At 41.0% G+C, this 14,426-nt stretch overlaps 1 protein-coding gene across 1 annotated transcript in view; it reads right to left on the bottom strand.

Moving 5' to 3' along the window:
- Positions 1 to 14,019, bottom strand: part of TBX19 (T-box 19) — a 21,558-nt gene extending 7,539 nt beyond the window's left edge. The window contains exons 1-5 of the mRNA XM_004688459.1: positions 13,777 to 14,019; positions 5,918 to 6,182; positions 4,489 to 4,623; positions 2,301 to 2,362; positions 785 to 846 (exon numbers count right to left, since the gene is read on the bottom strand). Coding sequence (XP_004688516.1) covers positions 785 to 846; positions 2,301 to 2,362; positions 4,489 to 4,623; positions 5,918 to 6,182; positions 13,777 to 13,973 — 721 coding nt within the window. The 5' untranslated portion in view covers positions 13,974 to 14,019. The remainder of the gene's footprint in view (positions 1 to 784; positions 847 to 2,300; positions 2,363 to 4,488; positions 4,624 to 5,917; positions 6,183 to 13,776) is intronic.
- Between the last annotated feature and the right edge of the window lie 407 nt (positions 14,020 to 14,426).

The raw sequence follows: 14,426 nt of genomic DNA, 5'->3' as shown, positions 1-14,426 counted from the left end.
GTCTCTGGTGAATCCTCTCACTGCCCCTGCACCTCTGGCCATACCCCAGCTCTGTATGCATAACTTTTTTTAAATCTTAAAAAAAGAGAATTTTAATTTATCTAAATGTTTAATTTGACCAAAATGTAAAAGTTAAGATGTTTCTGACTTAATTGAGTAAATTAAGTCAGCCTAAGGGGCATGCCAGATGCTGCAGATACCTAGGGAGGTTTAATGCAGTAAAACAGAAGGAGCAAAGGCCTTTCCGTTTCTACCTGTAGGAAGGTGACTTTAGCTTTCTCTCCAATACGAAAAAGACAAGGCAGCTCCCTTCATCATCCCATACAGGAGATCTGAAAGCAAAGAGTATGAGCTGCCCCAGCAGCCCAGAGTTTGCGAGACACTTTTGGAAGGCTGCAAAATTGTCCAGAGATGCTCCTTTGGGAACAACCACCTCAACTAATGAGGAAAAAAGACTTGACAAAACTTAACACCGTTTCAGGATAAAAAACACACCATAAACTAGGAATAGAAGGACCTTGCCTAAACATACTACAGGTGCTATATGAAAATCCCCAGCTAACATGCAACTCAGCAGTGAAAAACTGAAAGTTTGTCTCCTCCCTAAGGTTTGTGTATGTCCTCCTAGCAGCCCTGGTTCTCTCGAGGTGCTCTGTAAACTTGGCATGAGTGGAAGAAAAAAATGGGTCTTGACAATGGCATTAGGCTATAAAGGGTCATTACAGACAAACGTGCAGGCACAGCATAGTCCCAGAAGCCCCCACCCAACATTTACCCAACTCACAGTGAGAGTAGGCCACGTGCTGGCTCTCAGAGATGGCTTCTGGAATGTCTTTTAAGTGATTCCTGAAAGAGCAATGAAAGTGCACCATGGCTGGCCTGCTTACCTGGACAGATCACCTGCTGAAGATACAGTCAGGAATGGGCCAGAGATGCTCCCTAAATAATTGAGAGACTTAATGCAAAACCAAAATTCTCTTTGGACACTAATATATTTCATGAAAAAAGGAAATCAACCACTTTTTTTTTTCTTGAAGCTGCCATTTATCCCCACTCTCCTCCCTCTGGGACACTTTATCAACCATGCAATTTTTCTTTAAATTGCATTGTTTTGGGTACTCCCATTTACCATGCACACAGTTTTCTTTACTTAGTTCAATCTTACTGATTTGGTGTCATTGCTTCTGTGTGACAAAATTCAAGTAATAAGAGCAACAGCTAAGGTTTGTATAACACACCTATGACCCACCAATGAACCTATAAAGGAGATATTGCTATATCCAGTTATCAGATTAAAGCGGAATGTAAACTGACTTATGCAAGGTCAAACAGCTAAGAAAATGGCAAGGTTGGAACTCCTTACCCAAAATGCTCAATTCTTTTCAAAAGGTGAAAGATTTATACTATCTGAAGAGAAATCAGAGTATTCAAAGTGCTCAATTCTTTTTAATTATTCCATGCTACTATCATTTTGGATCTATATTCTGTCACATGTCAGGTTTTTTTTTAAGTCTTCCATTATCTGAAAAAAATTGCCTTCTGCATCATCAAGATTTAATCAATCATTGAAAAATATGACAGCATTATAGACATCTATCCATTAGGCCAGAGATTTTAAGATGAAAAGGAAAAATGAAAGAGCTATAGGTGATATTGAAAAGATTTGAAACTCAGGCAACAAAATCTGAACACTTCGAAGATAATAGTGTTTCTGCTCTAGGCTTTGGTAGAAGTCAATGGAAAGTACCAAAGTCTTTTATTTTCTTCCTAGAATGGAAAAACAGGAAAAGAAAAAGCTGACCCAAAATGTAAACTTGTCATTTCATACCCTTAATGTCTCTGACTCCTCTTAGGGTAAAAGGTAGGAACTTGTAACCTTTATGAATTACTCATATGAAATACCCACCTTCCCTGAGCTAAATGCAGTTTTTGTTTAACAAATCTATTGAAAATATATTATTTGAAGATAGTTAGGCGAAAGGTGGAGTAAATCATTAAAAATCTAAATCACCTTTTTTGCCTGTGGTTGTGTTACTTTCAAGAATCTATAATAAAGCAGGGCAAAAAGCAAGCCAGGGCAAGATTCTCCCAACCCATTACCCATTACCCAAAACAAGATTCTCCCAACTACATCATTATGAGTTTATTGAATTTTGTTGACTTTGTTAAATGGTGATGATTGAAAACATTTCTATCAAAGGTCATGCAAGTGCTCCTAGTCCAGTTCTTTGCAAGATGATCCTAAACTTCACATTTGCAAAAGTCAATTCATAAAATTTTACTGAGCTTTCTCTACTCACCTTTCCTTGGCATCCAAGAAGGCTTTGGCAAAAGGATTGTACTTGATTTTGAGAGCTGTTATCTTGTGTTTGCAAAGATAAGAGGGTTAGCAAACGTGGAATATACACCATGAGCCTACAGAACACTTTTACCCTCTCTTCTTCCTTGGCTTATTTTCAGATTTTCATTTCATTTCTTTTTTCTTTTTTTTTTTTAACCAAAGTAACATTGGTATACTATGGAATAAATTTCAAATGTACTGTCTCTCACTTCTAGAAATATATCAGCCACATCACACTCACCAGTGAAGGTCTAGCTTCCATCCACCATTCTCCAATCAATATCTTCTACCCAGTCTACAACTCCCTTTATCCTCTCTTTTCTTCTCTTGCTCTATGTCCAGCAAAAACTGAGCACTGACCAAGCAGGCCACCCACTAAGACTGCAAGAGGTAAATAAATGGGCAAAGAGTATTGCCCTGGAGACTGGGAAGCAAGGATGTGGTCCCCAAGTACTCCCCACTTTCTAGAGTTGCCAAAGCCACATTCCGCCCTCAGAGAACCAGGCTCCATCTTCAAGGAAGAGGGAGGGCTATTGAGAAATGGGGTTTTAGCCCACAAAGACATCACAAGCTGAGAACCTGTTTAAATGATATTTAGTTGATGTCTCTTCCCACTGGCCAGCTATCAGGGCTGCCAAGAGACCAGATTACTTGTAGAAGAGAATTACATTTTCTTTGCACATCTGTGATATGAATTAAATCTACAACTCAGCTTCACCTGTACTCACCAAGGCAATAGCTTCCAAACCTGGGTGCTCATTAAAATTCTCTCTGGAGACTTTTAAAACAACATATTCTGGGCACCATCCCTGGAGATTTTGACTGTTGGCTGGGTGGGAGTCTGAAGTCTCTTAACATTTCCCAACAGAAAATGCAAATTAAAGCGACATGAAGATACCCTTTTCTCAGCCCCCTCACAATGTCAGAGCCAAAAGGCTGCTAGCCATCAGGGTTGAGAACAAGGACCGGAAATAGATATGCCCTTTGCAGGGAGACATCTAACAATGTCTATCAAAAAGCTGAACATGCACTCTTCTTGACAGAACAGTTTCATGTCTAGCTATTTACCCAAACAAGCAAATAATGCAGATGTGGGTGCTAGGATATATTGCAGCCTTATTTAAAATAGAAAATGAAACAACTGAAAACCATCTAAATATCCAGTGGAGGACTGACTACCTGAAGTATGGCATACCCTCAACAAAATTCCATAAAAGGAGAGATGCCTGAATCTAATTATACAGAAAGATTTCTATAATGTGCTGCTAATTTGGAAAAAAAACTGCAGCCTAATATATGTATACCACGAGCCAACTTATGTGAGGAAATATGTATTCTTATACCTATGTAATATGCATAGGATGTGTTGAAAACTTAATGCTGTTAATTTTAGTGTCCCTGGAAAGTGGGATTTAAAGGCAGGCGAGAAACAGTACATTTTTACCTTTTATTCTTTAAGTTTACTTGATTTACTTATGTACTATTTACACTATGCTTTTTTAAAAATGCATTTTTTTCCCTTTTTTTTTACGTTTACTCAAAAAGAATCCAACCCTCCCAAGGTGTTTGGACCAGTAGGTCTGGGAACTCCCAGAGCAGGTAGATGGACGCCAAAATCTGTTTCCAAGCAAGTCACCAAGACTGGATTCTACCTACTCAGTTCAAGTCACCAGAGTAGCTCAAATTAGGCAGGAAAAACCCTAAATGTGCTCTGAAAAACTAACAACCAGGACAGCCAACTTAATGCAATGCCAAGAAGGTGCACATTTGGATGGATTTCCACAGGCTCACTCCTGGGTTCACAGAGACACCAGCTCTCTGTGAGGCACAGGCGCGACAGGCCACAATAACAAGCTTTCTGTTGATTTATGTTGCAATACACAGCCATGTCTCATTGGCAGTAGGAGAGAAAATGCTGGTGGGCATTTGGCAAACAGGCAAGTAGCTACCCAAAGCCCCAACTTCATCTCTGCTGAATGCATGCATCCCAGAACACCCACCTTCCATTCAACCTGGGTCAAGACAATGAAAACACCCCTGCCCAAGCCTCCATGCTGTGCTAGGTGACATTCACACACACTTGTACACACATGCACATTCCCCCAACATGCATACAAGTAGACTCACTTACACACTCACACACTCACCTCCTCGTTCTGATAGGCAGTCACGGCTATAAACTGGGTTTCAGGAAAGGAGCAGTTCATAACCATTCGATGGGCGCCTCCAACACGCACTATGTGAACTTGGGGCTCATATTTATGCAGAGAATTCAACATTATCTGTTGAGGCAGCAGAAGAGAGAGCATGCTCATGGAAAGCTGGTCTGTCACTGGTCATCCGTGAGCCAGCACCTCCAGTCAGTCCCAAACTCAGTGATCAACCAAGTCAAGGACACACATTGGGATCCCAGGTGACCTGAGCTGCCATTGAGCCTCTCTTAGAAACAAGTGAGGGGAGTTTTTCCAGAAGCTCCCAAGGAGCAACTTTGAAGAGGTGGATCACCAGGGAGGGGTGGTTTAATTTTCTGCACAAGTCCTGGCTTCTTTTTCTTCCCTCTCCCAAATTTCAGCATGACAATCCAGATTTCAATTTGTTAAAATATTGCTGTTCTGCACATGAGGAATCCTAATATTCCTAACACTGCATGGTCATCTTGTGAAAGTGACCACCCAAAGGGCAATGGCTTCCTTCGTCACTGTCACATACTTTCCACTGTTTGTAATTTAAATGAAAGGCTTTTTGAAAGTCTGTTGTAAAATCTGGTAGGCAGTAATGGTTTTCTTTTCAGTTTCCTGTTTTAATGAAAAAACTGGTACCTTCTGAGCATTGCTGAAACTGGGGAGAATAGACGCCCCTCCTCCAATGCAAGACTGAGGACTGAGAGTTTGACCAAAGCCACATTCGGAGGTGGGGCTTGGGGTACTAAGACTTCTTCCTCACAGTCCTATTTTTAATCCCCCCAAATCGTCCACAATGAACTAGTTCACCAGTACTTCAATCCTACAGGAGAAAAGAAAAGGGGAAAAAACCCAAATCTTGTTTACTCTAATTGGAGACTTGAAATAAAACCTCCCTTATTTAAGGTTTGTTTGAAATTTTTTCTGAAAACCCAAAGCTGATTCAATATTCTATTGATAATTATCATAATGCCCAAGTGGAAGTAGCAATTATTTCATTAGGAGCAGCTTTTTATCAAGGTTTTTGTCTATTGCCAACATACCACTTACACCAAAAAAAGGGGAGAGAGAATAACAAAACCCCGGTACCCACAAACATCTCCCTCCCAGGGCTGGGTAAAAAGCACCGCGCACAAGACGAAACTCTGAAAGGTCCTCATGATTAAGTAAACTGCGGCGCTCTCTCACTCTCTCTTAACATCAGGAAGTCCATTAAAAACTGAAAGCGCCAATTAAGAGCTGTTTATTCCTGTTTACATTTGGACTCCGGGGAATAATTGGCTTCTGTGGGAGAAGAGGCCAGTGAGGACCCCTCTAATTGCCTAAATGCACCCTTGATATTTCTTGATTGGTGTGGTGGGATGGCCGGGCTGGGTGGCCAGGCAACGGATCGTACCTGCCCGCCACCGTTGAGCTTGTTGGTCAGCTTCACTTTGCTGAAAGAGATGGGGGCTTTCATCCAGTGGGCCCCAAAGTTGGGGGAGTCCGGGTGGATGTAGACGCAGCTGTGGCTGGAGACCTCCGGCTTACCCGCAGGCACCCACTCCCCATTGACGTATTTCCAGCGGTGGCTGTCTGTTGGGACAAAGTCCAGCAGGAGGGAGTACATGGCATTGGGGTCCAGTCCTGTGACACTAATCTTTAGGACAGGGAACATCCGCCTATTAAAAAAAAAAAAAAAGGCAGACACCAAGTCACGGGTCGGGGGAGATGTTAGAGTGGTCCCCCTCTGAGGAGACCACTCACAGAGTGCCTGGGGGTGCGGAGAGTGCCAGGTTAGGGAAAACTGCATATAGACTGGCTCCAATTCCAACAGAGCTCATCTTCATAAATGCATTTTATACAACCGTTTTACTTTAAACATCATGTTCCATTCCAAAGTCACTGTTTTAGTTGAAATTTAACAGAAGAATCTGAAGCCCAAGATGCATGCTCGAACACCAGGTTCTCAGCGCTTTCCTCAAAGATTTTCTTCAGCATGCATTGGGTTCTCACACTAATGCCAAAGCAGTCCTTCCTAGGCTCACAACGGACACCAATTCTGAATAACAGGGACAGCAAGGTTTTGTGGCAAATTAAGTGAGGAGGACACTAAGCTGCCCAAGTTAGCCCAGTTCTAACAAGTCTGAAGGACTTCTCAAGGCTTTAATAAAGCAGGGTGTCCCACGAGACTTTGAGAAGGTGTGGGAATTGTGAACTCCCCAAGATTCTGCAACAGGAGAAATGTCTCTGAAGCTTTAGTGGGGATTTGTGTTCAAGGAATATACTTGAGATGTTGTACTGGAGTCTTTGGCCCCCATCCTCTAGAATAATACCTACCCACTAGTTGATTCCTGAGAATATTTGGAGAAGCCGCCAACATGGTTTCTAATTCCTTTGGTATGTTTTTTCCTTCATGGAGCAACCTGAGCTGTTACAGTCTTTTTCAAAGACCTAGTTTCCAGACGCACACACTCATCACCTGGTTGCCTCAGACGCTGACTTTTTTCAAAATCTCAGTCCTTAAGCTGAGAAGGTAACAATCTAGTACATAAACCCTTGTACTTCAGTGGCCCATGATACAGCAACATCAGTACCAGCCAGAAGTTTACAAGAAACACAGAACCTCAAAACTCTCAAGGGGGAGCTGTGCTTTCAAAAGTCCCTGGGTGACCCATGTTTATTGCTGTTTTATTTACAATAGGAAAGACATGAAATCAACCCAAATGTCCAAAAGTAGATGACTGGATTAAAAAGATGTGGTACATATATACAATGGAATATTACTCAGCAATCAAAAAAATAAACTCATGCCTTTTGCCCCAACATGGATGGAGCTGGAAGGAATCAAGTTTAGTAAAATATGCCAGAAAGAAAAAGAAAAATACCAAATTGTTTCACTCATAGCAGGAGCATACTAATGAATAACTATATACCAGAGAAATTTTACCTATATACCAGAGAAATTTTCCCCGGGTGGAATAGGAAATGGGATCAAGGGGGGGGGGCAGGAGGGAGAGCACTAGACTATGGTGATGGCACATGGTTGATTTGGTGATGGGAAGCCCACGGAGATTACAGCTGAGATGGAAAAAAAAAAATTGTCCCTGAGTGAGACACAGGAAATCTGAAGGTTGAGAAGTCCCAGTCTAGAGTGTCTTTATCTTTAAAGACAGTAGCTAGGAGGTGAAATCAAGGGAGCAGGGGAGAGGTTGCCCACTAGTAGGCACTTCTGATGAGGCTGGCAGGAGAATGAAAAGGGGGAAAGCAGAATGTGCCCACTGCCAAGGGGACCAGTGATGTCAGGCCCAGGCATGTTAGATGCAAGGATGGGCACAGATGAGCGGATCAGGGTCACGAAGGACATCTGGCTGGACTTAGAGGTGCCCAGCTTTGAGAAGGTAGAATGAGAATTTTTAGCTATGGAAAGAACAAGAACAGAACAGTGATTAGTGGTGGATTTAGAAATGGGCTCAAGTCACCCAGGCCCCCTTGTCTCCTGAGTTTAAATTATTTAAATTTCCTGAGCTCTTTGGATATAGATGGGAGTTTTTTCTTCATTTCACCTCATCTACATTTCCTTTTCACACCTTTTGCTAAATACTATTCCAACTTAATTCTCTCAATGTGTCCCCAAATTTTTTAATACCTGATTAGAGATTAATAACTTGTTTAACAGATCATTTTTGCATCTTTACTCTATACCAGGAACTCTGGCAAAAAAAAAAATCAGATTGAGTCTCTTATAAACAGAGCATACTTTCTTATAGAGAAGTCATGCAAGGTTTTTAATGTGAAAGGTAATTTTGGATTTCAGGAGTGCTGTGAGGAAACTAGAATGGGTGATGTCACAGAGGGAGAGTAAGGAACTACTCTTGATGATGGCAGATAGGTCTGGGGATGATGTTTAAAGCTAAGACCTAAATAAGAAGAACAAAGTATATGCCAGAAATGAGTTAAGCAATGCACACGCACACACACAAGAAACAGCAAGTACATGACATGAGGTCCAGATAAGCTTGGATACTGGAGTCAGGAAGTGTGGCTAAGGCAAAAGGAAGAGGAAATTCACTTTTTCACTTAAACTGCTAATAGATTAAGGTGTCTCTCTCTCTCATCATGACTTTTTAGAAATAATAATAAGAAAATGTGCAATGGCTCTTTTTCTTTTATGCTACATTCTGGAGCTACCTCTGCTGTTCTAGAGAAACACGGATCACAGGAAGAGAAGCTCAACACCTTTAGCTATCAAGGAATTGCAAGCCAGCTCTGCCATTTCCCATTCACTAGATGGCTGTGATTAGAAAGACAAACAATAGCAAGGGTTGGTGGGAACTGTGGAGCAAGTGGAACCCTCATGTCTTCTTAGTGGGAATGTAAAATGGTCCAGTCACTTGGGAAAGCTTTCTGGAAGTTTCTCAACCAATAAGAAGTTACTATGTATGTCCCCTCCTGGACATATATACAAAATAAATAAATAAATAAAAGGAAAACCACACATCCACATAAAACATGTATGTAAGAGTACACAGTGGCATTACTCACAGAAACACAGAAGGGGAAACAACCCTTACATCCATCAGCTAATGAATGGATAAACAAAATGAGGCAGACAGAGGATCCCTGACTTACAATGATTGGCTTATGATTTTTCCAACGTTAAGATGGTGTGAAAGCGATACCATTCAGTAGAACGCATATTTTGAATTTCGATCTTTTCTCAGGCTAGCAGCGTGTGACCTAAGGCCCCTTTGCGATGTCTGGCAGCGGTGATGAGCCCACGCTCCAGTCAGTCACGTGACCGCCAGCGCATGCGCCTGAGGCTCTGCAGAGGACTGAGCTGACGCGTTTTTTGGACTTGTGCTTTCACCTCCTATCCTGTCTGTTTTTCACCTCTCCCCCGACCCATTCTTTTACTTTACTTAATTTATTTCTCTTTAACTGAGGTAATATTGGGGTGCCCCCATAGCTATTGCCACCATAGTGTATACTCACTATGGTGAGTATACATATTCTAACACCTGCCCTCTTTGTATTTTCCCCTCCTGCGTTCCCTTTCCCTCTTAAGTTGTTTCGCCCCTGGTAGCTGATTCTCACCTTCTCAGACCCTGGGATGTTTTATCGAGGATAGTTACCTGTGGGCAGGACTCACACCAGCTTCGCTTTCAGGATGACATGCACTTCCATGAAAGCTGATGTCTCCCCTAACTTCTCAAGTTGTGGCTTACTGAGAAGTGTGTAAATTAGTCCTGCACTGTTTGAATTAAGTGATAATGGGGAAGATAAGAGGAAGGAGAAGCAAATGCAGTGGCAAGGTGAACGAGCACGCCCCAAGACCATGTCTGAAGAACCACAAGTGACTGGACTTTGCCCACAAGTACTGTATCTTTATATTACCTTGTTATATAGTATTTTGTGTTGTTTTTTTACGGGGGCAGGGTGGATGGTTACTTCTCTCACAGAGGATCTAGCTTCTGAAAAAGGCTGTGAGGAATGAGGTTAGCAAGAGGAAAGGCAAGAGAGATGAGGCAGATTTTCTTGGAGGGGAGGACCTGCAGAGATAGTTAATGGCAAAATTCAGAGAACTTTATAGAAAACCTGTAATATTCATGAAATACTCGTGGAGCGTAGGAGTAAGTGAGGGTGTGTGTGCACACACGTGTGATTGTTGAAACTTACTTGTACTTAGTTAAACTGCATAAGAATAGCAACAAGGAACCAAATAACTTGACTAGAGGCAGTTTACACCAGTACCTATGATCTCATATATTACAACTGTAAGCTGGTAAAAAAAAATTCCATGGGCTGTAAAGATGTATAAACTTCATTTTCTCTCCTTTTGGGTAGCCTTCCTTGGAAACTGTAAATATCAGCTCCTGCAACAACATCCTTTCATCACTGCTAAGATCAATGCAAGTGACTTCCACCTCTTATTTTATTTTGTGGACTCACCAGTTAATCAGAAATACTTCAAATTTCTTAAGACCTTCTCACAGAAAATTGAATCGGAATTAAGTCAAAATTAATTAATTGTATGGAAACACACATGAAATATAGCATTTTCCCATAAGGGGAAGATGTTACAATAAAGAAAACAAGAACTGCAAGAGATTTCATTTATCTGCCTCTGAAGCATAAAATCAATTGTTCTTTTTCCGCAACCTAAAATATAAATTCCCAGATTAAAGGATGTGGATAAAAGAAACACAAACTGGATACAGTGGAGAAGATTCAAATGAGCTCTGAGAATGCGTCATTGTGATACCTGAAAGACTGTCAAATATGAATCACTAAAATTTTAAATAAAAAAGAGGGTCAAAAGAACATAAAGGGAAAGGAAAGAAGTAAAATGGAAGGAGAAAGTGAGTGATGGAGACTAGAGAGAGGAGAGAGCACAAAAGAGGAACCAACAGATTCTAATTTCTGGGAAAATTTAGGTGTTTTTCAGGGGAAAATCCTCAATTCGGATCAAAGTCCGATGCAAACCTCCATTTGCATCTGTCGTAAGGCAGGTCTCCAGGTGAAAATGAGGTTTATAACTAATCTTTCATCAATCCAGTTATTTCAATGATATTTCAAAACTTGCTCCATTAGAACAACGTACTGAAGTCCCAAAAAACTTATCTTTTTAATTTGTCCTATTATTTTTAATTTTTTCTGGAGTAACATTGGTTTTACATGTCATATACTTCTTAGGTGTATAACATTATAAATCAACATCTGTATATACTACATTATGGTCCATCCAAATGCCAGTTTCCTGCCCTCTGTGGTGGTGCAATGATTAGGACACAGCACCACAAGCTGGCTGCAGCCAGTTCCATCCTTCTCCAGTTTCCATCCTTCACCATACAATTGATCCCCTTTACCTGATTTATCCACCTGCCTTTGCCTCCCTCTCATAACCACCACTTACTTCTAACAGTCAGAGTTTGCTTTTATTTTGCTTTTTGTCTTGTTTGTTCATTAACTTTGTTCCCATGAAATTTTTAGAAAAGCCAAAAAGTTAACAGAGCCAGAATAAAAGGGCTGAGCTGGGTGTCAAACACCAAGAATCTTTCTCTGCAGAAACTGGCCAGAGACTTCTGCATCATTGTGGGAGTTGGTGGGACTGGAGGTGGGGTATTTGCAGGAAGACATAGAAAGTCTATAACCAGAAAATGATCAGAAGCACACGCTAGAATAGATGGCTAGGAGAAAAAAGAGAGAGGAGGAAAGCAAGGAGAAAGATGTGTCTGTATTGCAGTGCTGTTAACCACTTAACCTGAGAAACTAAAACATTGAAAGTCATTCCAGGTCAAACTCACACATTAGCAAAAATTAATTTCTGAGATTAGTTTTTCCTTCTGTTTCTGAAGTATAGTGAACTCTCAAAAAAAAGTAAATAAATAAAGGGAAGGCTCTATTGCCTGACAAAATCTTTACCCTAAGGAGTTCAGGGAGTTGGAAAGAAAGTGGAGAATAGAAGCAGGACTGCCACAGATAATAAAAATTACCAACTTGACCAAAATTAGACCTTTTCTACAAAAAATATTTTTCACATAGTTAAAAATAAATGACTTTTAACATGAAAAAATTTAAATATAAAGAGAAAGTTACATCAATAAAAAAATGAGATATCTCTTATTAAACTATATAGTTTATAGCACACCAAGATAACATTACTAAAATATGAACTGAGTGTTATAATGGCTTCAGAAACTTTTATTATTTGCTTCTTTTTGAAATAGATTAACAGTGTTTTAAATTGTTGAAGCTGGTGGTTGTACTTATTTTACTTTCACATATGGCCACTTTGCCAGCCAAAGAGATAGCTGTGACACTGTAAGTGTCACTATTATCCAAGAAGAACAATAAACAGAAATTCTACATATTAATAGACAGGAAATTTTTATAATTGCATCATCACTTATCTTTGAATGAAAAGAAAATAAATGCAATTAAGAAGTTGGGGTGACTTTTGTTACTGAAAACACATCATTGTATTTATTTCTACTAAAAAGGCTAAAAGTTTAATTACTGATCAAGAGTAGGAACAGGTGTTATTATAGTTACAGATATTAAAAGTAATGCATCCTCTATAGAAGTAAGTATAGGACCCACCTGAAAACAAGCATCAAGTACAGCTGATAATCACAATTTACTGAAATATCTTTATTTCAGCTACACCAATCACAGACAAAACATTTCTATGCCTTGCATTGTCACTCGAATTCATAATTTCTCCTGCTAAACAAAGAACAGTTTACTTTCCACAATATGCATTTTATTCATCATTAGAAAAGCAAGGTGTTGGGAGAGAAACATTTTGTACAGGGACAACCTTCCAAAAATTCAGCTGGTCTTAACTTTATGATAGAACAAAACTTCTCTCAAAGGTCACAATTACAGACCTGCAAAAGTAACTCAACCGAAAACGAGCTTGGATGCTTCATGTTTTTGTGATCGTGTGAACCAAATATTCATGAGCATCAGCCAAATGTTGGGAGCCAGTTTGGACATGCTGGGGGCAATAACATTTTCTTGCAAAATTTTTGCATCTTCCCTACTAAATGCAAACTCCTCATATTACTTGACGTTCCTTTGTGGACTAGAATCCAAGAAATACCAACAAGGATCAGTTTCAGTTAATCCCTAATTTGTGGCGATGAGCACGCAGAAGGCATCTCCTCTTCTCCCCGGGAGCACGTTACAGCTTCTTTAACTATAATGCAACAGCTCTCACATCATCACGGGTGCACAAAATCTCAAATGAACACTCACCGCAAACACATCCAAGGGAACAGATGTTGTGATAGGCAATGAGATTAAATCTTCCCTTTTGCTCCCAATCTTCCACTAGTCATACATTTCTGGCAAGTTTGCTGGACTTAAGAGGAAACCATCCAGCTTCCACACAATGCTGACTTTCACTTTATCTGAACAGAGTTGGGGCTCAGGGTTGCGCTAGGTTGTGCTGTCAGCCAAAACTTAATATGATTTTCTGACATTTGAGTGCAATTCCCAAATCGATGGGACATGCCCCTTTTATAGTATTTTTCAGAATTTCTCCATTGAAAATGCACACGACACAGGTGGCTTCACCCCCCACTTCTCTGATGATCTCAAAGAAATTAATTAAGTTGGCTGGGGGAAAGCCGTGAATCCGTCCTTCCTTAAGTGAGTTTAATCAGACCCTGCAGCCTCTGGTTAAGAGCGGCAGCCACTTCAATATTTAAGGGGTCTCACTTCCCTTACCAAGCCCAGCCACCCCCAGCAGGGCTGCCTATAACTCACCTGCCGTTCTTGGTCACGATCATTTCATTCGTGACTTCCTTGAATCTCTGCCAGAGAGGAGCATCCTCTAGGATGATCTGAAGTTGCTTCTCTGTAGGGTCACCCTTTTCCCTCCCTGCCTGGAGCTCACTTTCCACCACGTTGAGCAGGCGGGAAACAGTACCGTCACTGGTCTTCGGAGTGCCAAGCTCGCTCATGGCCAAGGCCCCTGGAACTTGGCTGAGAAACGTTACCTTCTTTGCCTGATTCCACCTCCTTCCTCTTCTCTCTTGCCTGCTTTTCAACCCAGCTGGACAGAGCCTTGGAGCTGGAGAGAAGATTCCCTGGCTCTTGCCTAAGCTCCTAGCATGACACCCCTTAAAGTCTGCAAATTATACCACCAACCTGTTAAGCTTCAGTTGGGGAGGGGGGTGAAGGGGAGAGGTGGGGTAGAAAAAGCCCTCTCTTAATTACTCATTGGATCAGGTGGGAGACAGCCTGGCATTGCCATTGGCTGCCGTGTACAGAGTAGACATTTAAGAAGAGTGCTCCATCCAAATTATCAGGCTTTTATCTTGTTGTACCTGAAGAGGTCTAATCGGTGTATTGAGGACCATTTTCCCATTAATTAAAATTGTTCCAGGCCCAGACTGCCACAATCAGGCAAATCA

This window comes from Condylura cristata, unplaced genomic scaffold (genome assembly GCF_000260355.1).
Source record: "Condylura cristata isolate star-nosed mole 26May11 unplaced genomic scaffold, ConCri1.0 scaffold00024, whole genome shotgun sequence".
NCBI classification, from domain to species: domain Eukaryota; kingdom Metazoa; phylum Chordata; class Mammalia; order Eulipotyphla; family Talpidae; genus Condylura; species Condylura cristata.
The sequence above is the reverse complement of the archived record's forward strand: the minus strand, read 5'-3'. Positions and strand labels throughout refer to the sequence as shown.